The sequence below is a fragment of the Quercus robur genome, chromosome 6 (assembly GCF_932294415.1).
Source record: "Quercus robur chromosome 6, dhQueRobu3.1, whole genome shotgun sequence".
NCBI lineage: Eukaryota > Viridiplantae > Streptophyta > Magnoliopsida > Fagales > Fagaceae > Quercus > Quercus robur.
Window position 1 is genome coordinate 1,079,783 of NC_065539.1, and position 24,880 is coordinate 1,104,662.

Below are 24,880 nucleotides of genomic sequence, written 5' to 3' on the forward strand. Positions count from 1 at the left end.
GATTTAATTTTTCTTTTTAAAATTATGTTTTGAAAATAATATTTTTAATTGTTGAAATTGCATTTCTAAAATACAATTTCAAAGAAAATGCTATATTCCCTATCAACTTCAAAATAGCACCAAATTAAATAATTAAATTAAAAATAGACTATTTTATAAATTTTGCTTAAACCACCACCACCACCACAAAAAAAAAAAAAAAAAAACTTTAATTTCTTGTTGTTCTCCCAAAACCCTATCACCATTCAAGTTGGAAAACTAATAAGTCACTTTCTTCCATCCCCCAATCCTATTGCTTTGACTTCAAAAAAAGAAAAAAAAAATACCTTTGTTTCTTTGAAAGCAAATATTAAAAAATCACATTTTCTTGTGTTTAGCATTGCAGAAAATAACAAAAATACTACAAATATTAAATAAATTACACAAATAAACTTCACACCATAAAAAAAACTCTCTCCTATGATAAAGGATGAAAAGTTACCCAAAAATAATTCAAAAGAGTTAGTCTAGTGATTTTGAGACCTCGTGTGATTCATGAGGTCCTTTTTTTTGTTGATAAACTGTGATATTTCATAGATGAAACTAGATAATTAAAGAAAGGCAATCCACCTTACATGCCATCTGCAAGGTAGATGATAGTCTACTATTATTGAAACATAAAGCTTGTAAAGAAACTAAAGCCAACTTAGCCGTGGGATGTGCAAAGTTGTTACAAATTCTCTTGACCAAAAAAAAAAAAAAAACTAGTAAAAGACTCAGCAAGACCAACAATGTTACCTATTAAAGTCTAGATAGACCAATTTGCTACTAATGGGCTAGGAGTAAAGGTATTGAAACATCTTGGAATCATCTAATGTGATTCATGAGGCCTTTATTCAACTTTGATAGCTAACATTTTGGAAGCATCTAATGTGGTTCATGAGGTCTTTATTCAACTTTAATAGCTAATATCTTGGAATCATCCTAACGAATATAGTTTAGGAGTGTAACAAATTAAACGATGTAGTTTCAAAATAACAAATTAATCATTTAACCCATATTAAACCCTCAATCGATATCAACAAATTAAATCTTAGTCCATTTAAGTAAAACAACATTTGCATTTGTGGTTTAATAAGGACTAACAATTTAATTTGCTATCCTTCCAAACATCTTTGTTTAATTTGTTACTTCAAATAGTTTAATATATTACACTCTTTGAAGGTAAAGATAGAAATATGTTACAATTTTAAATTATTTAGAGTTTATTTCATATTGTACTATGTTCACACCTATATGGACAATTTTCAATCGTTAATTTATTCGCAACCCTAGAATACATACAGAAATAAATTCAATTAAAGTTTTATTTTTTTATTTTTTTTTAAGAAAAACAATAAAAGTAATACTGGTGATAATTTCCAAATGAAGGTGGGGGTTTCATGAATTCAATATGTCATCTCAAATGTTGTAAAAAAAATAAAATTGTAATATATATATAAATATATATATAAATTTGTTTTTTTCAAAAGACGTTGTGAATAAATCACGAGGAAAAGATGTGACATCGGATACAGTACACTTGTCCGTGCCTCACAGCCGGCAGTGAATACTCCAAAATTTTGGACGGTCATAATGAATGGGCCTTGTTATTAGGCTGTTGTGAGCTCTTTGCCAAATGGGTGGGCCTGCCTAACTCATATATAACATTAATAAAACAAAATGATATCTCTTCATGCTCTTCAGATTAGAATAGATTTAATGTTTACTATCTATGCTTTGATTCCACTATTTGGGCCCCTTTTTTATAACTGGATCCGGCCCATTTTTTCATCTCTCTTTCTCTCCACGTCTACTCTTCAAAGTTGAGAGTGGATAATGGATATGGTAACATTGGTAAGGTACTTTGATTTATTCTCTTTTCAATAAAATCATTTATTTTAAGAAGAAAAAATTAACTAGTAATTAAGTTTATCCTCTCTAAACCTAATGGACATCAATTTAATCAAACTAAACTGATTGATTGAACAGTCCAGCTAAGAAATAGGGATCTCATCAAATGATAAGTGTTTTTAAGTCCAAAATCTAACATCATGCTTGCAACAAACGGAACAGCTACTCACTAGTGACTAGACTTTCCATCGAGGCCCTCTCTTTCCCACCATTTTGTTCTTCTTTGGGATTCTTATAGTCTAGTTATTTGTCAATGTGATCAGTTAAGATGTCATTGTTAGATGATTGTGTTGAATTGCAATTCGTGAGGTTTGGCTTACCTAAGAAATCCTTGTTCGGTGCGGTTGATCAATGTTATGACCATGGGTTGCGTGGCTTGCATGGATTGGATGCACAAAAGGCAATCAATACGGGAGTTCTGTTCCTTATAGGGGGTTGTCATTTGAGAATAAAGTATATTATTTCTGTAAGATATGGTGCTTAACCTGGTTTGAATGAGCAAAAGTTATTAATAATAGTAGTATTTAGTGGAAAAAAAAAAACACTTTGGAGAGCCTGGCCTCCAATTGAATGCTTAATTTTAAATATTGTATATGAACAGCCACTTGAACTAAAAGTTTTATTCATTACTATTTAATGTGGAACATCTTTCCTTTACTAACCAAAGTCATACGTAATATCTCAACATAATAAGACGTTAGAGTTCTATGGTGATAAAAAAATCATTGTATGTATCACTAGGAGGGAGGATTGGCTTTTTCTCAAATTGAAGCCACTGTTGCATTCTCACTTTTGAGTGTGTGTTGGTCTTTCAGCCGCGAGTTTGTGGTCGAGGCCTACAGAGTGACTGTAACAATCAATCAATCAATCTTTTAAAAATACTTGGAGTAGGTCCGGTGTCATTTCCATTTTCCACTTACTAAGAAGACAAAACTTAAGTGATATTACTAATGGACTATTGAAGTACACCGTTTTGGGCCTTCTCTTCTTTTCCTGTGGCCCTAGCAATCAATTGATACAGAGCAACCTTGCATGACAGCATTTGGACACATTATTGAAGATTCATGCTCCCTAGCATCAACATTCAGGTCAGCCACCTTCACTCACACCAAGTGCCATGGTAACAAAGTTGCAGACAAACTCGCTAAGCTAGCGAAAAATTTGTATGAACCACAAGTATGGTTAGAGGAAATTCATTGTAATGTAACAGAGCTTGTATCTGCGGACAGGATTTTCATGCATGTTTAATGATAAGTTTCTTTCCGGTTTCTCAAAAAAAAAAAAAAAAAAATTGATACAGAGCACATAGGCCATAGCTATACTTTATCACATAGATCCTCAATTAGTAGGAGGAAGTACGCGCTGTTACAATAGTATGCTTCCTCCCTTTCACAAGTTCGTGGGCCTTCTTATTTGATGGCTCTAGCAAGATTTTAATTTAGGGGAGAAGGTTATGATTGAGAACAAAATTAATCTAAAAAAATTAGTCTGTATTAATAAAAATAAATAAATAAAGATAATCAATTCATATTAAATAAAAATCAATTGAAGAGATTAATCAATGTATTTATCTAAAATTCAAGAAATTAATCAATGTACTCAAAATAAACTGTGAGATTAACTCAATATAAAAGTGTCAAAACTATAACAATATATTTAAAATGTTTGTATAATGACTTGTAAAGGCAAGGGCCCCAGATTGTATATTGGGCCTTGAACTTTATTCGAGGATACAAATGGGTTCGAGGGGAAGCAAATAATTATTAGATATTCCCATATCAAGTTCCATAAGTAAAGAGCAAATGAAAGGTTGTCCGAGGAGTACATTCTCCTCGGACTTAATGAATATAGTTCAAAATATATAGTCCAGCAATTAAAGTAACCTTCCAGGAAGTTTCAATGACTGAGATGTGCTTCATGGACATATGAGAAGGAAGAAAACCTAAAATATCTAAGGGAAGGCTGACACCACCGCATTAAATGCACTGCAGCTATTTTTCTGGCCGCATTTATGTGGGGAAGACTTCTGAACAGTGCTACCTTGGCTACCGCAACTCACAGAGAGCTGGATAGGGTGTCTGATGGGACAAGCACTCAAGTAGAGGTTCGGATGATCAACAAGTGGAGGGTGAAGATGATTCAAAAGAAGATATATAAGGGGAAAGACTCCTCATGGCAAGGGGATCGAAAAAGAGGGAGAAAAAAATAGTATAGTAATCTAAATCATTCTGATATCCTAAAGTGATCATTATATACAAGTTTAACCTCTTCAGACTGAAAGTTTATTGATATCAGAATCCTCTATTTGTGTTTGATCATCATACAATTCAATACTAACCGTTGTTCAACTCATTAGGATTTAGTTCTTTGACCCATTCTCTACAAATTCATTGTATTGGGCTCATTAGACCAAACTCCATATATTTTAGGCTTGGACCCCAAATTGTGACCCTACATGACTCATTGGGGCATCGGCTATAGACCTACTGCTTTAAGCTGAAGTGGTGAGAAATTTTAAACTTGGTTTAGTAGAAGATTATTTTAATTAAAAAATTACTTAATTAAGAAATGAAGTGATATGAGAAAAAAACGTTTTGACTGGCTTAAAAAACACTCTGTTTTTGGACTAAGAAACAAAGCATAGCTCCTAACAAGAAAGGGAATTTACCCCTCCCTTTAAAACAGTAGGTAGATGATAAATTAATTGACCTTTTTATTCAATGGACCACTGGTCCTGGCAAATAATTAGTACAGAACATATAGCTATACCTTATCCTTAGAATGTCTCTATCGTAGTTATCCTTATGAGCAGGCCAGCTTTAGGCATTTTGGTACTTAAGGGAAAAATTAAAATAAGATATTTTATATATTTAAATATTACTTAAATAATTTTTTTATTTAAAATATATTCTTCTTGTTTTTTTGATGCAAAATAATTATTAAAATTTTGCATTCAATTTCCTTTAACACATTTTTTAATAGATAATATGGTTAATCCACTTAATTTTTATTGTGACATTATTGATCATAGATATGATTTTATTTTATTTTTTGGTTGCAAAATCAATTGTAACAGGTATTTTATCAATCTATTATATAACTATAAATTTATTTAATTAATTATATATTTATTTTATTTTTCATTTTTCACATAACTTAATTTATTTTTCAAAAAATTAAAAAGACAAAGGATTTTGCTTGAACCCCAAAAAATATATTTTAATATGATGAAACGTGTGGTCTGTGGAGAAGGGTGTGAACTAGGAGTGGACCTAAGATTTCAAGCTGGAGCCCAAATTATAAGAAGAAAAAAAAAATCGAAATAGGTAAATAAACAAATATAACCATTAATTTTTTTTTTTTTGGGTACCCATCTTCCATAGAGAGGAAGACCCAAGGCAGACTAGACACATCACACATCAGTATTAAAGGAACAAATAAAAACAATATAAACTCTACAGCAAACAAACTTAGGAAAATATCTCAAATTCTCAAAAGGACCTAAAGGAAGCAATAAACTAACAAATCAATGCACGACTACTAAATAAAATTCAGTTAAAGCAAATACAAAGAAAGATAAATAATAAAAAAAAAAAAAATTTCTTTCACCAATGTGTACTAAAAAAAAAAAGAGGTTTGAGCTCTTTTTTTTTGGGGTGGGGGATTTTTATGTTTTATTCTCTCTTGTTAAGAGAGAGAGATTGATTGATTGATTTCAGGTTCTGGGTTAAGAGAAAATTAATCTTCCTTAAAAAAAATTATATTATGGGTATAATTTATTACTCCTAAACTGGGACTTCTTTCCCCATTTTTTTTTTCTTTGTCATTTTTGTTTCCTAGTTTTTTCATTTTTGGCTCTAGTAGGAGATATGATTTATTCATTTTTACAGAAATAATTTTTTTTTTAATAAGAGATTTGGGGTTCAATATTTATCTATACCGAAAACTGATTGGTGTCTTAATCTGATGATAAAGAATTATCATCAAGAGTGAACACTATAAATTGAAACCCTCTCAAAAACATAATTTATTTTATTTTATTTTTGAGAATCAAAGAACTAACTTAATTGCTTAAAATTTGGGACATTTCTCATTTTGAGGGTCTTCAGCGGTCGCCGTATTTGCCTAAGGCAACAGCTGCCCTGCTCATGAGAATTAATAAAAATCTATTACTCATTTATTGTTAAAAATATGATGTGTATATCATTGTCTTCGTTGAATAACGGTACCAGCTGGGTCCAAAAGTCACTGGCTGTGAATGTGATATATGGATTATGAAATAGGTAACAAGGAAAGGTTTTTAACAAAAAAATAAAAAACAAGGAAAGGTTATTGTATTTCATATAAATCAAGAGCCAATTTCTTGTCGTACCACTGAGGAAATGTCACATCATCCTACAATACAAAGGTTGGACATCACCGCTGACAATGACTTATGGACATCACCTCTTTTTTTTTTTTTTTTTTTTTAATTATATATATATATATATATATGGACATCACCTCCTTTTATATATATATATATATATATATATATTATCTATTTTTATTATCTATTCATTTTCATCTATATATATATCCCACTAAATAGCTAAAAAGTTTTTTTTTTTTTTTTAAGAATAATTATAAGGAAGACATATAAGTAGTTTAGCCAAAAAAAGGAAGACATATAAGTAAATTGAGCGATTATAATTATTTATCTATAACTCCTCTAGGACCACTACTAAATTGAGCAATTTTAAGGAGAAAGTAAGGTTGTAATCAAAACTAATCTTGTCTTCTAAAAATTAAAAAAGAAAATCTTTTTTTTTTTTTTTTTTATAATATATTTTAACTTTCTATCTTTTGATTTAATCTTGTTAACTTTTTCCTCTCACTTAAAAAATATATCTGTCTTCCATGAAAACCAATCTAATCTGAGGCAAGGCAACCCACTCCTATCATTTTTTTTTTTCAAATTTGAATCCAATGCAATAATCTTGGTATTATCATTTTGACGTGAGAGGAAAAAGTTAACAAGATTAAAAAATAAAAAAAATTCAAATTCAAAAGGTAGAAAGTTAAAAAAAAAAAAAAAATATATATATATATATTAATTTCCAAGAGTTTAGATTAAAAAGCCAGTTTAAACTCTTTTAAAAATGCAGCTATTGCATCCACCGGATCTCAATCTCAATTTTTTGAACATATCCTCTACTTTCCTGCGGTCATGACTCATGACTTGCTCCACATGATATCACAGATTGTTTTTTCTTAATATATCAAGATTTGATGACATAAGTCCTTAAAAAGCTCTAGTCTTGTTTATGCTCATTAATATCTCACTCTCATCACATGATTACATCTGTTTCTCCATCACTATGAATCACTTCTTCAAGAACTCGTTGACTCGCTTCATTTGCAGCTTAAATCACTTCCACTTTTCTTTCACTCAAAGCTCTCGCAAATTCTCTCACTTTTCTGAGCCAGAATCATGGAGATCAATGGAGGGTCTGATTCGTTGCTCAGCAAATTACGTTCCTTTGACTCCCATAAGCTTCTTGGAGCGAGCAGCAAAGGCTTACAGAGACACAACCTCTGTTGTGTATGGTTCTGTGAAGTATACTTGGGGGGACACGCATGGACGGTGTCTGAATCTAGCTTCTGCTCTGACCCAGTTGGGAATTTCCCGTGGAGATGTGGTGAGTTGGTTCATTTGATATGATTTTGGGTTTTGATCATTGTTCTGTGGAGTCCATATTTACTCTGACTTGTTACATGTTATGCTTCCTTGATTATATCCTTTCTGAATGGCAAAACTTTCCTGTACCCTTAAAGAGGTCTTCAATTCAATTCAACTACATAATAATATTGGTATTGATCAGTGAACCGTGTGATTGGATTTAATTTCCTTTGAAAAAGATGACATAGATTAAGCACTAAGATCTGGTGAATGCAAAAAAAAAACACTTATTTTACCTCCCAAACACCACTTTATCTATTTTACTAATCTATTTCACAATTCACCTAATATTCCGGTTCTTATCTTTACATACAACCTAATAAAATAATACTAGCCTCATCACACGCGCTTCACACGGGTGATAAGGTTATTTTTTTATTTTGAGTTTAATGTAATTTTTCAATTTGAATTTATCTATTGTTAGTGAAGTTACATCTAAAGGAATTTTTATGAAACTAAAATTTAGGATTTGAAATGGAATAAACTGCTGGTTTAGTGTTTGTTAGTTTTTAGGAAAAAATGCATCAAACGTGCATGAGATATATTTAAATAGAAAGTATGATAATTTTTAGGAAAAAAGTTTCCCTGGTAGTTATTTATTTATTTGTTTATTTTAATTTTTGAATTTTGTTGAATTACAATTTTAACCCCTTTTTATTTTTATTTTTAAAAAATAAGGATTATCTAATTAGATTTGGGGTATTTTTGACATTTTTTGAAATCATAACTAACTTTCTAAACCATCTTAATATATAAAGATATATAGAGATTAGTCTCATCACACGCGGTTCGTGCATGTAATAAGGCTCTTTTTTTAAGATAATTTAAAAAAAGAAAAAAAAGAAAAAGGGAACTTGGGGTATTTTTTTTTTAAGAACATGTTTAGTTTTTTTATTTTTTATTTTATTTATTTATAATTTTTAATTTAATTTTTTTTTTATTATAGAAACATGGGGTAGTTTTGGTTGTGTAGATGGGGTAGTGAGAAGTTTTATAGAACATGGGGGTAGTTTTATAAACATGGATAGGTTTTTTGTTTTTAATTTTTGTCAATTTACAGTTTACCCTTCTTGAATAGATGTCTAAATCTTTATTTGGTATTTGTAGTATTTATAATTTATCTATCATTTTTGTTTGGGGATTCAAGATTTTCCAATGTCATATCTGTTTTGGTATAGAATGATTTCGTTTTGGGCTAAGCAAATGAATTGATTTGGTCTATTAGCATTACTCGCTCTACCTACCAAAATGAGAAGGGTTACTTTGCTGAGAATTTTTCTTGCAATGAAATGGTTTTTTTTTAATAAATAAAAATTAATTAACTGATGATTGGATAAAAAAGAGATACGATTAAGACTATTTGTGATAACTGATAAGCGTGTCATAATTTTACTCCTTCAGTTTCTTGATCTGCTTTTTCTATTTTGAAATTCATGGAAAGTTGATTATCAAATTGATCCACTTGCTTGATGTTAGCTTGCCACTGAGATTCCGTGCCTATTTAAAAAAATTTATAGCAAGAAATAATGGAGTTTTGCCATCGAAACACCCTAGGATACAGTAAATTCTTGCCCACTTCATGGTTGAATCTGTAGAGTTGTTTATGCAGGTTGCAATCCTGGCTCCTAATGTCCCAGCAATGCATGAGCTTCATTTTGCAGTTCCAATGGCAGGAGCTCTTCTCTGTACACTTAATACACGCTATGATTCAGCGATGTTGTCAATCCTACTACGACATTCAGAAGCCAAGATCATATTTGTAGACTACCAGTTACTTGATATTGCTAATGGAGCACTCAAGCTTCTTGCCAAGACAGAAAAAAAGCCACCAATCTTTGTCGTAATAGCTGAATCTGATGGCTCATTACCCACTGATCACCACATTACTTCTGAAACTTATGAATATGAGAGTCTCCTGGCAAATGGGCACAACGGATTTGAGATAAGACGACCAAATAGCGAATGGGATCCTATTAGTGTAAATTACACTTCTGGCACAACATCTAGCCCAAAAGGAGTGGTGTATAGTCACAGAGGTGCCTACCTCAATACTCTGGCAACAATTCTTCTACATGGGATTGGCTCAATGCCGGTTTACCTTTGGACTGTGCCTATGTTTCATTGCAATGGGTGGTGCCTCATTTGGGGATTGGCAGCTCAAGGTGGCACCAATGTATGCCTCAGAAAAGTTACTCCAAAGGATATATTTGATAACATTGCTCTGCATAATGTCACAAACATGGGAGGGGCACCAACTGTCCTAAACATGATTGTAAATTCACCAATCAGTGATCGAAAGCCGCTTCCTCACAAGGTGGAAGTAATGACAGGAGGTTCACCACCGCCTCCACAGATTCTTTCCAAAATGGAAGAATTGGGTTTTGGTGTGTCTCACTTATATGGCCTAACAGAAACATACGGTCCAGGAACTTCTTGCATATGGAAACCTGAATGGGATTCTCTACCTCTTGATAAACGATACAAACTAAAAGCTCGACAAGGAGTGCAACATCCTGGATTGGAGGAGGTAGATGTGAAAGATCCTGTTACAATGGCAAGTGTACCAGCTGATGGTAAAACTATGGGGGAGATCATGTTTAGAGGAAACACAGTAATGAGTGGATACTTGAAAGATTTGAAAGCAACAGAAGAAGCATTCAGTGGTGGCTGGTTTCGAAGTGGGGATTTAGCTGTGAAACATCCTGATAATTATATAGAAGTAAAGGACCGATCGAAGGATATAATAATTTCTGGTGGGGAAAACATAAGCACAGTTGAGGTGGAAACAGTTTTGTTTGGTCATCCAGCAGTTCTTGAGGCTGCAGTGGTTGCAAGGCCAGATAATCATTGGGGCCAAACTCCTTGTGCCTTTGTGAAGTTAAAGGAAGGATATGATGTTGATTCCCAAGAAATAATCAAGTTTTGTAGGGATCATTTACCACATTATATGGCTCCTCGAACTGTCATTTTTGAGGATTTGCCAAAAACTTCAACTGGAAAGACACAAAAGTTTATTCTGAGAGAGAAAGCAAAGGCTCTGGGAAGCCTTTCTTGACCAAAACGTAGTTTTGCAATTGTTGAAGCATGTTAATCTCCTCGGAAAGTAAATTTTCATTCTTTGTTCTATAATTATTGCAAGAAATTTCTCTTTTAGTCACTAATAGTCACTTAAGAGTTTTAAGTGAAAACAACTTCAAAGGCGAAGGGATTTTGCTTTTGGAGAAGTTCAAATGAAAAGTTATTTAAATGGTTAAAGTTGTTATAGCTCAAATTGTCTTAAAAATGCTTTAGAGGGTTCTTAAAATTGAACTTTAAGGCTAAAGCTGAAATTTGAATTTTTTATATAAAAAAAAAAATCTACAACTCACCTGTTTTATAAATCCAAAATTAAAACACTATTCACTATAATTTGTTAATACTCAAAACACTAAAGAGTTTTTCACTTAAAGCGCTACATTGCAAATACTCCCCTACTAAAGCTCTACTGTTGAAGCTGTAATTACTTCCTACAACAAGACCAAACGAACATTGAAACATGGAATTTTTAAGAATTTATATAATTCATTACTCATTTTATAAATTCAAAACATTAAAGTACTATAAACTGAAATTTGTCAAATACTCAAAACGTTTAAGAGCATTTCAGTTAAAGCTCTATATTACAAAAGTTTTACAAGACTACGAGAAATCTATTTCATATAAAAACTAGCATGTAATTCATGCAAACGTATATATAGAAGTATTTAAAATTAAACACAATTTTTTTTTATAAAAATATAAATAATTAGTAAAGTTATTAAAATAAAATAACATGTAACACATTTATACATAAAGATACATTTAAAATTAAACACAATTTTTATCATAAAATATAAATAATTAGTCAAATTATTTTTTTAAAAAGTAAACGTAATTAGTCACATGTTAAAATTCTTACCTAAATTTAATACTATTTATGATGATTTTTTTTTTTAATTTTTAATAACATAAAACGTGTGGTGATCTTTGTTATTTAGTGATTTTATTGGAAAAAAAAATGATTGTTTTTTTTTTAATAAATTTTTTATAGTTCATTAATATTAGATTCTTAGTATTTTGCAGTTATTAACTCACTTAACACAAATATTAAAATACTTAAGTGGACACATGAGACAAATTTAAGTAGATAATTATGGTGTGATTTCCATATAAATTTAGACATATGACACAAAATTGAATTCTAATTTCAAATTCTAAGTAAACTTTTTTTGAGTTTTGCCAAACACTCAGAGTCTCTCAGGTCTCATACATGTACAACAACACAATTAGCAAGAACCATGCAGAGTGTAGTTTATCTAAGGCACTTCATCCGAGTTATTTTAGAGGTACCATCAAGAGTGTTGCAACAAGCAGCACAGCGGTCTTATTTTCTCAAGGATTAGGCTCATGTGGCAGCCTCGGCAGAATATTGTTTCAGGTTGAGGCGAAGAATGTAGGGATAGCAAATTGAACCAATGTACAAATGATTTCCTATCTTCATCCCACTTGTAACCAGTGCCAATCCAGGATCATAGTAATGAGCCATGGGATTTCCTGCCAAATCAATGGCCACAATCCCACTATTCTTCTCCATTGGTGGTCTTCCTATGTACTTCTCCATGATCAGTAGAATCTTTCGGATGAAAGGGTATCTGAATGCTATATCCCATTGAAGTGTACGTGACTGCCAGTATATTGCACACAAAAAAGGTACTCATGATTCATGAAAAAGATGTTAGGAGTATACTTAAATTCATAAGTGAAGCTTATCAGTCTCCGCTCTCAGAATTAATACACTAGATAGTTTGCAATTGAATAAGAACTACGGTAAATATTAAAGTTATTACAAATTTTACTATAAAAAAAACTTATAATTTGAGAAATGTAATTGATGTTAATTTAAGACATAATATAAGAATTTTTTTTTTTTAATAGAGAATTTCAACCTATGATATTCGGGAATTGAACCTCAGATCTCTTATATAACTATCAGAGACTTTACCAGTTAAGGTAATTAGAACCCACTATATATATATATATATATATATAAAAGAATGTTTGAATATTTTTTATTATGTAGTAAAATTATTAATATCCCTAACATCATGGCAATTCAAAAACCCTTATTATTTTAGTCATGCTTACAGAATTTCCTTGCAAAGAACATTCATGGCATCAACCACAAATTGCAAACAGTTCATATTATATCATTGAATACCAAGATAAGCAAGGATCCTAATTAAGTTTTTTATTTCATGCATTGTTAACAGGCAACTAAATAAAATTTGGGTCTCACATGAACAATCTGTTTTTCCTAGCTATATAACCGAATGTAAGTATTACACGTCATACACAATTCTCTTTAAATGTGGTTCATTATAAACAAATAAAGAAAAAAAGATCACTTACTTTAAATAAAATTTTATTACAAAATTTTAAAAGTTTAAAATCCTATTCTTCAACTAAAATTTCATTACCAAAACTTTTAATAATTTTTTTAAAAGTTACATTAATCATCTACAATAATTTTTTGTTTCGATAAAAATTCAATCTTGCTCAATGTGCTTCCGTCAAATAGGTTTTTTTTTTTTTTTTTTAATTAAAAAAAAAATAGTTTCGTTCTCTCTCTTATCTTTGAATTATATATATATATATATATATATTAGGTGAGACGTTTTTTCTTCTAAGAAAAAACATAAAAACCCGGTTTTTTGAAAAAAAAAAAAGAAAAGAAAAGAAAAAAAAGTAAGAAGTAAGAGCTAATTTACCGTTGCCAATCCAATCCAATATTGGCCGTCTCCATCATATCTGATGTTATCAGGCATGCCTGGCAGATAATCAATAAACTTTTCTACTCTTCCTTTTTCCTCGCCTTGGATGTGATATTTTCTACACCTTCTCCTGCAGTATAAGCAACCCATTTGGAATCATCAAAACTTCCACTATGTAAAACAAAAACTCAGCTGTCAGCAGTAATTTTAATTTACTCTTTGGACAATAGAAGCAAACCTATGGTTTAAGTAATTAAAACCACAGCGTTTACAAACAAATGTGTCAAAGTCTTAAACAAAATATATATATTATTGATGTGACATTAGTTATATTTATTGATAAGTTAGTTTGTATGGTTCTCGTAATAAAATTGATAATAATTTTAACATTTGCAAGCTGGGAAATTAGCAAACATACACTGGGGTTTCGCAAAAGATCACATAATTCTGATCAGGTGTGACTACTACACCATTAGCAAAGTAGAGGTCACGGACCAGGACCTTGGTGGTTTTGGTTGCTGGATCATAACTCAAAAGTCTACCATGGGGCTTACCCTCCAAGATGTCCCAAATAAACTTACTTAAACCATATTTATATGAAGCATCTGTAAAATAAATTATGCCATTGTGTGCTACATCCACAGCATCTGTTGTTTTGAATTTTTGTCCATCAGCCTCATCTGTCAACAGCTCCACCAAACCGTCTGCGGTCACATTTAGGAGGCCCTGTTAATGTTATACATCACATTTCATTAATATATAACACCTAACAACCATTAGTTTCTATGAATCACTTCTCAAAAAGTATTTTATAGAACATTGTTTTATTTTCCTATATTTGGTAGTGACTTTAAAATGAATTGGACAACTATAGCTTAACTTTTCTTATTTAGTTTTCTATGAGATATAGTTGTTTTCCTTATTTAGCTTTATATAAGATAGAGTTGTTGTTTAGAAAATCTAAACATAAAACAACTTTATCTCATGTAAAGCTAAATAAGAGAAGTTAAAAGATAGTTTTCCTTTAAACTTTTTCCCCCCTAATACTACCAAATACAAGAAAATGCAAAAAAAAAAAAAAAAAAAAAAAAAAAAAAAATTAAAATTATCTTCACATAAGATTTTCCATTAAAACAAATGATGCGTAAGGACTAATTAAGGGGCACTTAAAGAGCAAGGCAGCTTTCCTGTAACTTGTGCTATAATTATCAAAGAGAGACTTAGTTTCATTTGTTGAGTAATTTTATAGACAGAGCTTCTTCTTCTCTTTCCATAGTTTTTCACAACTTACTTAGGTTTTTCTTTTTTTCATAATTCAATTATTATAACAAGTAATTAAGAGTCTGGATCGGATGACAATTTTTTGCATGGGTTACTGACTAATTCTTTTTACACGTTATTGGTACTTTTCTTTTCTTGAATATGTTAGCGGTACTGACTCGCTTGATATGGAACCATAGAAAAAATAGCACATGTATGGACTCTCTGTTTTTTTATTTTGCTGAGACACATTTAAAGCCATGGATCTCAATCCAAAATATATACTATAACCCATTGTCAGGATAAAATAGCATGTGAAGCACGCGATCCTTTCAATTGGATTCAAATCAAGCGCAATATCTAGGATATTACACCTGATGTAATAGTAATACATGATTGAGATTAAAAATTCAAAAATTAAACTTTCAATCTTAAACATTAAATAAAATAAAAAATAAAAAAAAGTTAAAAAAGAGTTAAAAAAATTAAAAAGTTAAAGTTAAAAAATAAAAATGCCAAAAATTGATGTGAGTGGGTGTGGTGTAATTGCACCGGAACCAATTATAGCACCTTTGTCAGATTTGGATCCTATTCAATCATTTGGGATCTCAATCCAAACTTACAGCCATACATGATCCTTTCAATTAGTACCGTTTATTCTGATCTATTTCTGGCTAGATTCTGATCTATTCTGATCCCTCCACGTGCAAGCAAAGCGACGTGACTGGTGTCTATTTTAGCGTGATTGTGATTGTGATTATATTATTTTCCACACAATTCTCCCAAAAAAAAAAAAATACAATGCTTGAAATCTTATTTTTACTTATTTATCAAGTTGATAAAATAAAAAATAAAACATGAAACTTTGAAAAACAGTAATTATCAAATAAATTAAAGGAATAAAAATAATTCAAACATACTTTTTTTTTTATGGAATTCAAATTCACATTGTAATCCGACTAAAGACACAATCATTTTTATAATTTTTTAAAAAACTTTTCTATGATAACAAATTATGATTCATGCATGATAATTCTAACACTTTTTATATATAGATCCTCCACTATCATAAATTTTATTGCCTATTTATCATAATTTTCATTAAATTATGAAAAAAAGTTATGTGCAGAAAAAACTTTATTTTATAATAATTAAACATGAATAAATGTGTGTTTGATTTGAGAATAGTTTATTTTCAGTAGTTAATTTACATAATATGAAACAAAAAGTTAAAAGTTAATTTATTTTTAAAAATTGAATATTAAGTTATTTGAAATAAAGCTAAGAAAAAAGTAGCAGTATATGATGTGTATGTGTGTGTTTTTTTTAATTACTTAAAAGATTGTGGTGATAATAATAAAAGAAATAACTAAGGAAAGGGTATCAAAGTGTAATAGTAGAATAAAATTAAACATACAATATATCTCCCCTAGAAATATAAATGAATATTTGAGATGTAGGGCACTATAGGGCTCATAATATATATTTTTTTTTCCTTCGTTTGAAGGATGACCGTTTGGTCAGGGACCAAAGTTTCTCTCTAAATTAGTTTGAAGAGAAACCTTACAAACTTATCATATATATTTATATTGAGTGTGAATTTTAAAAATTTAACCGTTAGATTACATATTTTTATTATATCTTTAATGTTTACAAAATTTCAAGAAAATAAAAAATCAATTATTATGTTATCGAATAAAAGTTATAAATTTAAGTTTTTGTAATATAAAGTTATACATAAAAAAATAGAAAAAACATTCCATCCGGTCTTGACGTAAATCCCACACTTTACACCCACTAATAATAACAAGCCACATCAGCATTTCACTGGACAATGAAATAAATCTGTCACACACAATCACTCTTCCTAAAACCCAATATCACAAAAATCCAGAAGCCCAGCTTCCACACATGACTGAGAACCAATTCCTTCAACCTCTATCCACAAGAGACACCACCAGAGTGTAGAAAAACGTACAAAAAAAAAAAACTTTGTAAGATTGGTTTGGTGGTTTCTTTTTGTAAGATTTGTTGGTGTGGATTTGATTTATTGTCTAGATGGATGATTCAAGAGAAACCCATGTTTAATCACTCATTTTTCTTCATAACTATTTGTTGTTTTGCCTATATGCCGAGTTAAGAGAGTAAAAGAGGGGTGCGGCAAGTGGAAGATGTGAAAGGAAAAAGATAAATTTAGGATCTTTAGATCTGTTGAGTTTTAGTTGTCTTGGGACGGAAAATTTTGGTCTTATCCGTTGGATCTGTGGGTAGCTGTTGCCGGAAAACGGAGCAACGACAGTTGTTGGTGGTCCGGATGTTTGAAGGAATTTTTTTGGGTCTCCTCTCAATCAGGCACCTACAAAGTTGTATCAGTTTCACTGTTTGGTCTGTGGGTCGCCGTTGCCAAAATAAGGGGCAAATCGGAGCAACGGTGCGGTGGCCGTTACTGGTGGTTTGTGGAAGGGAGTATGGATGAGAGAGGTGTTAATGGCAGGATTTAAATGAGTAGTCAATAGGTGTGGAACCTTATGTTTTATGCAACATCCGGACACAATTTACACTCTAAAAAAGAAGATAATTGGTTAAATAGTAAATAATATTTGATTTTGAATGAAATTTGGTATATATGTTAAGATAAATTTTCAAAATCTAAACCAAAAAAGAAATATACGAGAAGTTTGGAGGAAGCTTTATTCTTGATTAGGCAAGGCGAGAAGCAAAAAAAAAATGTAGAAGTTTTAATAATCTTAACAAATGATTTCTCACCTTTTCAGGATCAGCAACGATAAGTTCATTGTTGTGACCAAAAGCGATTCCCAAGGGTCTACCACCGGTGTTGACCCATTTCTCCACAACCGAGTCAGCCGCCGAGTCGTTTACAGTGACTCGGCTGATCCACCCGTCAGCACAGCCTGTGTAGATGACTCCTGACTTGGCATCATACGCTATATCTTCTGGGCCTATCAAATTCCCTACACCCACAAACTCAGACACTCGGAGCATGTGGTCGTTTTGTGTTGGCACGGTTATGACGTGCCGAGTCAACTCGGAAGGTGGCAGAGGAGCCGGGTCGAACGAGTCGAGTTGGTAGAGCAATGTCGCAGCTACAACGGGGACCAATACTGTGACAAAAAAAGCAAAGGGCCATGAGCTTTTTTGTTTTGTAATAGTGGCTTTAGAGGGTCTGGGTAAAGATGAGTCGGGGTTTTTTGACTCGTCCATGGTTGTGGAACTCAGTGACTGATTCTTTTTTCTCAGAAGAGAAGAGAGTGCGTATTACTTTCTTTCCTTTTTTGAGCAAATGATAGTACTAGGGTGAATGTGTGAGAGAGCTTTTTATGGGGGAGAAATTATTTGCTCCTCCCGGGTGGACCACTGACGTGGTCCTCCTGCTGATATAGACTAATAAATAAAAGCCATGTATTAAAAAAAAAAAAAAAAAAAAAAGTCAGCAACACACCTGTGCAATACTACTTCAGCCTTTTAAAATAACAAGAATTTGAAATACGCTGTTCACTTCTCTAATCCAACTTCACCGCCTAGCCTATTTGCCGCTTCACCAAAAATTCTAAAACCCAAATTATTTGCTCACTGCCCAGCTCTCTTCTCTCCACCTCCCTGCATCATTGAAGAACAAGCTCTATGAGATTAAAATAACAAAACTTGAAATACACTTTCACTTCTCTAATCCTGCTTCACTGCCCAGCTTATTTGCTGCTTCACCAAAAATTCTAAAACCCAAATTATTTGCTCACCGCCCAGCTCTCTACTCTCCACCTCCCTGCATCGTTGAAGAACAAGCTCTATGAGATTTTTAACTATCTTTGTTCTTGGGTCTAACTTTTTCTAGCTTGTTTCCCTCTTTTTCCCCATGATTGAAGTGGTTGCTGAAATCCAATGCTCATCATTGCAACTAACCATGGCTGATCAAGGTATGTTACAAAGTCTCATTTCACTCTTCAAAGTCTATTTTCTTGCTCTGTTTTATCTCTATGTAGTTTATAATACAATGCCTTCTACATGTTTGATAAAAAGCCCAAGATAAAAAAAAAAAGAGAATCTGAGTAATAATGACTGAGGCAGAAGAAAACAGAGCACGAAGTTCAACTTTCTAAGCGTGAAATTCAAGCTTGATTTGTTAAATCCAAAAAGAGATAAAACTCTAACCGACCACCGTTCAAAACCAAACAGAAACTGTTGAAAAAGAAAGTTTATAGTACTAAAAAAAAAAAAAAAAACACTTACAAATACAAAGTAGAAAAAAGGAAAAAGAAGCACTTGCTATATTGGGTCCGTTTAGATTGAGCTTATTTTTACTGAAACTGAAAACTGAAACTGAAAACACTGTAACAAAATAATTTTTAAATGTGTGAATAGTATTGTGAGATCCATTTTTAATAAAAAAGTTGTTGAAAAGTGGAATATGTGGGTCCGTGAACAGTGTATCTGTGCACTGTTCACAGTTGAATTGGTCATAATATGCGGTTGCAAAAAAAAAAAATTCAGAAAACGCAGACGCTGGATTCATTTGAATCCAAACGGGCACATTATCATTTTTTTTCTCACTTTACGACACTGAAACCGTAGGGTTTGAGTGTGCAAAACACTGAGCTATTAGCATTTTATGATGTTTATGAGCCCTTGTTTTTAACTCTAGATTGCAAGTCTTTTAAAATTTCATTCTTTTAAAAAGTTTTAAAAGAATGAAATTTTTATTTTTATTTTCTTTCTATTTTGTTTTCCTGACTATGAGCCCTTGTTTTTAACTCTAGATTGCAGGTCATTTATTTTAGAATGAGTCTTTAATTGAGACCTTAAGTTCAGTATTATAACGTTGCTGGGTTCCTTTGTTTTTTTTTTTTTTTACATTTGATTGTTGTTGTTGCTGATGCATTTGAATGTTGTGGTGTTTTTAATCACAGATATTAGAGTCAATGAGGAATGTATTGAAGATATTGAAACTTTGCTTGGAATGGTGGTGCATAGTGAGGATGAAGCATATAAGTTGTACAATGACTATGCCATTCGAATTGGGTTCAATGTTCAGAAAGAAAAAATCAGATATGAAAAGAATGTTGTAAGACAACGAGATTATGTGTGTTCAAAAGAAGGATTCACACGAGATAGTGACAATTTGGATGATAAGAAATTCAAAAAATTACAAACTAGGACCGGTTGTGAAGCTAGTATTCGATTTACAGTGACAAATGGTGAGTGGAAGGTTATTCACTTCAATTCTACTCATAATCATGAGCTTGCAAAGCCAGAAGAAAGGCCATTTCTAAGGTCGAATCGAAAAATGACTGATGCTTAGTTAGGTGTTATAAAAACTTTCAAGGAAGCGGGTATAAGAACAATAAGTGCATATTCCTATTTAGTTGAGGAAGCTGGAGGGTTTGAAAATGTTGGATTTATAAAACGAGAATGCTATAATGTGGTGAACAAGCAGAAGTTAATCAATGTTGAGGCTGGAGATGCTCAAAGTTTAGTAAACCACTTTAAACAGAAGCAAGCAAAAGATCCTATGTTTTTTTATGCAATTCAAGTTGATCAAGAAAATCGAATGACAATTTTTTTTTGGAGAGATGGCAGATCAAGGATTGATTATAACTCTTTTGGGGATGTTATATGTTTTGACTCTACATATCGAACTAACAAATATAATATGATATGTGCCCCATTTGTAGGTGTCAACTATTATTGGAAGAATGTACTTTTTGGCTGTGCATTTTTATTGGATGAAATAATTGTTTCTTTTACTTGGTTGTTTGAAACATTCTTAGAATCAATGGGAAATCAAAAACCAAAGACAATTTTTACTGACCAATGTCAAGCAATGAAGAATGCTATAAGAGTTGTGTTTCCTAATACATGTCATCGCTTGTGCTTATGGCATATCTTAAAAAATGCTGCAGAAAATTTACCAAGGCATTATGGGATTCCTAAATTCAAGAGTAGATTCAATAAGATTCTTTATAATTGTGAGACCGAATTAAAGTTTGAGTCTTCTTGGGATGCCTTACTTAGAGATTACAATTTGGTGGGCAATAAGTGGCTTAACACTTTGTATGAAAATCGGGAAAGGTGGTGTTCAGTTTTTAGTCATAACATTTTTTCTGCAAGAATGAAAGCTTCATCAAGGAGTGAGAGTGTAAATAATGTTTTTCAACATATGGCATGCAAAACAATGAGGGTAACAGAATTTGTACACGAGTATGAGAAAGTTTCAAAAAATATGTGAGTAGAAGAGTTAGAAGAAGATTTTCGTTGCAAACAAGGTACATCTTCTCAAATAGTCAAGAATTGTGGACTTTTGGAACATGCATTATCTGTTTATACCCGTACATTTTTCAAAAAGTTTGAGTTAGAAATTGCTTCTACCTTGGGGGTCACACACCAAGATGTGTATTTTGATGGAGAGTCTTTTACCTATGAAGTTATCGAAGGAGGTGGTCATAGGGTTCGTGTTGTCCAATTTAACTCCTCAAATAATGTTGTGACATGTAGTTGTAAAATGTTTGAAATACTGGGGTTACTTTGTCGACATGCTTTGCGAATACTTATTGTGAAAAATGTCACAAAGCTGCCTATTCAGTATATTTTGAAAAGATGGACAAAAGATGCAAAGAAAGATAGTGTTTTATGTGATCATGTAAAACCAGCAAGTGCAAATGATGAGTTGTCGGTGACTTCACGTCGTAACGAATTAATGCGCCCGGTTTATGAAATTTTCACAAAAAGTGCAGCTACAACTCGACATACTGAAATGTGCCAAAGAAAAGTAAGAGAGATGATAGAACTAGTTGAAAACGATATGGAGCAGTTAAATGCGGCTAGAGATGGTGATGAAAAAGAAAACAGGATTGTTGCTAATAATGTCTTTAATGATGTTGAGAAGACAGATTGCTCTCTCAATAGTTTGCCAATATTAGATCCCCCCTGTGTGCGACCGAAAGGAGTCACAATTGCAATACTCAAGAGCAACTTGGAGAAGCGTAAAAGGAAGCCATTAAAAGATGTTACAAGATCAAGTAAGTCTCTGTTCTTTTATTTAAATTTTATATTGAAAAAAAAATATGTTAGTAGTGTGGTTCAAATATTGGTTTGTTGTGAATAATGCCCATGATTTTCTCTCATTTTTTTAGAACAATTGTCAACAAGAGGACTTCCAACAAGCTCTAGCCATGCCCCTAAAGGTATTGATTCTTTTTTAAACAATTTTATTTGGAGGACTTTCAATTGACACATTTGGAGGATGTTAGAAACCAAGTAAGGGAAGGAATGTACTTAAGTAGGGTGTTTTTTTTTTAATCCACTTTGATGAAATTGTTAAAGACAATAACTTGTGGGACACCTGCCATTTCATTTTTTATTAGGGTGATTGTTTGCCAAAAACCAGTTTGTTTGGTTAGTCGAGTAAATTTATTAGAAACTTAAGATTTTTTTAAAGCTACTTGCTTGGAAGGGTATACATGGTTAATGTGCCTATGCGTGAGAAAATTAGAGTTGGACTGTTTATAGAGAATAAATAATCTCTAAAACTTACCCAAACAGAACAAGTTATAAGGGGGTAGTTTGGTGAAATATCTGTCGGTTACTTAGGCTTGTTATCACTGGTTTCTAGGGAGGGTTATCTTGTAGTTAGTCTATTCAAGATGAGGTCTTGTAGCAGTGACATCAAAGTTCTCACTATAACTTGGACCAGAAAGACTCAAGACAATGCTATGTTTGTAGGAACATGAATCAAGGTGGGCTGCTGATGAGAATAATGAATTGAAAATAGATAGTTACTTTACAGATATCTCTTTCTAGTGTTTTGATGAATAGCTAAAGCAGAGATGTGCTTTGGAGGTTTCTTTGACTTTCAAATTTTAATGAGATGGAGGAAAACAGATTTATTTTCAGCAACTTCTGGATGTTTTGAGAGTATATTGTATGCATTTATCAAGTTTTCTTATATATGTTACCTTGTCTATATTGCCTTTGGAATATTTGTCATTCATGTACCATATGCAGCACACAAGTCCAATGAAAATAACAATATTACTAGCTTTATCAATAATAATTGTCCTATGAAACTATATGCCTTTAGAACAGTTGTCATTAATTCACAAAACTCAACCTATGCTCCACAATGTACAGGTCTTTGCCAGCCAAATCACCCATCTAGTGTACCCATGGATGAGAGTTATAATAATCAAGTATGATCTAAGCCCCTTGCATCATCTTCTTTATTTATTTATTTATTTTTAATGATGCCATATTAATCTCTTATAATATTTGATAGGTATTCCTTCCTCCAGCCATGCCAACAACCATTAGTCCAACTCATTTTCAACATCCAAATCAGGTAAAAGTAAATAAAAATAAATAAATTATTGATTTGTGTAATTGAATGTTCATTTAAAAAAATATCTAACATTTAAACTTGAGTTAATTTGAATGTAGAACCCCTTTTCCTATTGGAGCAGTGCTTCTCCAAATTTCAGCTTCACAAGTATGCTTCAAAGTAATGATTTCTTGAATCATCTAAGTTAGGTAAAATACTTGCTGTTTCTATTTTTTATTCTTCATTAGTATGTTTATTTATTTGTATCAATAGTTATCACCTTGTTACTAATAACTGAAAAATGTCCATCTCTATTTGTGCAGAATTCTTTCTCAAATGGTTTTACACAACCAAATCCTAGACAAAAATTATTTGAATAAGAAGTTATCATATGAGTATTCAACTTGGAAGATTTTTGACAAGTTCTCAAGTTGGAAGATTAATAAAGTAACTAATAATTAGAGGAGTGAAAGCTGTAGTAGTTATTTTTGTATTTCGAAGGCAATGAAAATAGGCCTATTCATAGGAAATGTTAGATTACATTCCTTTTTGTATATTTTCTTTTGTTATGCCTTCTCATCCTCTAGTAAAAAAATTGTATAGTGTTAGGATACTGTTGTTAGGATACTGATTGTATGGTGCTTAGTGTGTGCTTAGTTGTAATTGATTGTATGGTGCTTAATGTGTGCTTAGTTGTAATGTAACCTAAGGTGTTGTGTAGTTAAGTCTGTTAGTTAGTAGATAGTGTTGATGACGTGGAGTTAGTTAAGCGAGGAGGTGATTGGTTACCGACAGCTCATCAGAGTTTATTGTAATTGTATATATCTGATTTGATGAATGAGAAAGGGGTAAGAAGTTGTGGTGTGGACCTGTCTAATATCTATGCCTTTGTAAGAAGTTTTCAATTGTTTGTTCAATTATCTTTCTTCATTCTGATGTGCTGTTTTGGTTGGCATTGTAAAGTATTCCTTCTTTCTGTTTTCCTTCTTTTAGAGTAGATATATAACCATAGCTTTGTGCCACTTTCTTGTAACAGATATAATAGTGAATGTTTTTGTATTTGAGTGTATTGAATGTGCTGTTTTGGTTGGGATTATAAGGTTGGCTTCACGACATAAGACATAATATGCTGGTACAACCCAGCATTTGTATAACTTTTGTGTATATCTCCCTTTGAATGGTATTAAAAAAGATGAATCAACGCCTTATATTTTTGAAGAGTTCATCCATCAAAACAAAATTGAGAAATTGCCCTTTTAACAACATTACCAATAATTTGCAGAGGCACTATTAGAACAAGCTCAAACTCAACAACAAGCTGCCTAACAATTGAGAAATTTTATTGCCAAAATGAACAAAATTTACAATGAGATCCAAACACCAAAAACAAAGATCAACCTCATCTATAAACACAAAAATTATTTGCAAATACAATAACTAAAAGCTAACATAGCTAATATAGCCTAACATACAAACTAATGCCAGGACAATTGAGCTTCTAAAGAGCAATTACAACTCCACATTTAAACAACCATGCCAAAACACAGCAGCCTAACTAACTAACTACCCTTGACCATCCCAACCAACTGCTCAACTCCTTGGTACAACATAGCAGCAGCACCCCACGCACCCCAGTGCACACCTTAATGCACATAGTTGTGCATCACCCAACACACCTTAATGCACACCATTGCCTTAGCATGTGCTTTGGCCTTGTATCACAAAATCTTGTATTTTGGCCTTAAGCCTCAACCCAACACCTTCGTTTTCAACCCAGCTACCCATGAGTCTGCCCGAATACCCGATGCCCCGACTCCTTATGGGTTCGATCACGCTATTTTGGCATAC

The 24,880-nt window shown here is 32.1% G+C and overlaps 2 protein-coding genes across 4 annotated transcripts in view; one reads left to right on the plus strand and one right to left on the minus strand.

The window, feature by feature from the left end:
* Positions 1-7,057: 7,057 nt before the first annotated feature.
* Positions 7,058-10,807, plus strand: LOC126690467 (butanoate--CoA ligase AAE1-like). The gene is made up of 2 exons (XM_050385628.1): positions 7,058-7,613; positions 9,264-10,807. The coding sequence occupies exons 1-2, from the start codon at positions 7,239-7,241 to the stop codon at positions 10,707-10,709; spliced, it is 1,821 nt and encodes a 606-aa protein (XP_050241585.1). The 5' UTR covers positions 7,058-7,238; the 3' UTR covers positions 10,710-10,807.
* Positions 10,808-11,808: 1,001 nt separating this feature from the next.
* The window catches only part of LOC126690468 (protein STRICTOSIDINE SYNTHASE-LIKE 5-like), a 36,596-nt gene continuing 23,524 nt past the window's right edge, over positions 11,809-24,880 (minus strand). For 2 of the 3 annotated variants that reach the window (XM_050385636.1, XM_050385634.1), the window contains exons 2-4: positions 13,862-14,169; positions 13,441-13,573; positions 11,809-12,356 (exon numbers count right to left, since the gene is read on the minus strand). In XM_050385636.1, coding sequence (XP_050241593.1) covers positions 12,078-12,356; positions 13,441-13,573; positions 13,862-14,169 — 720 coding nt within the window. In that variant the 3' untranslated portion in view covers positions 11,809-12,077. Of the gene's footprint in view, positions 12,357-13,440; positions 13,574-13,861; positions 14,170-17,469; positions 18,020-24,880 lie in introns of those variants that run through there. The other variant, XM_050385637.1, reaches the window with a different exon arrangement.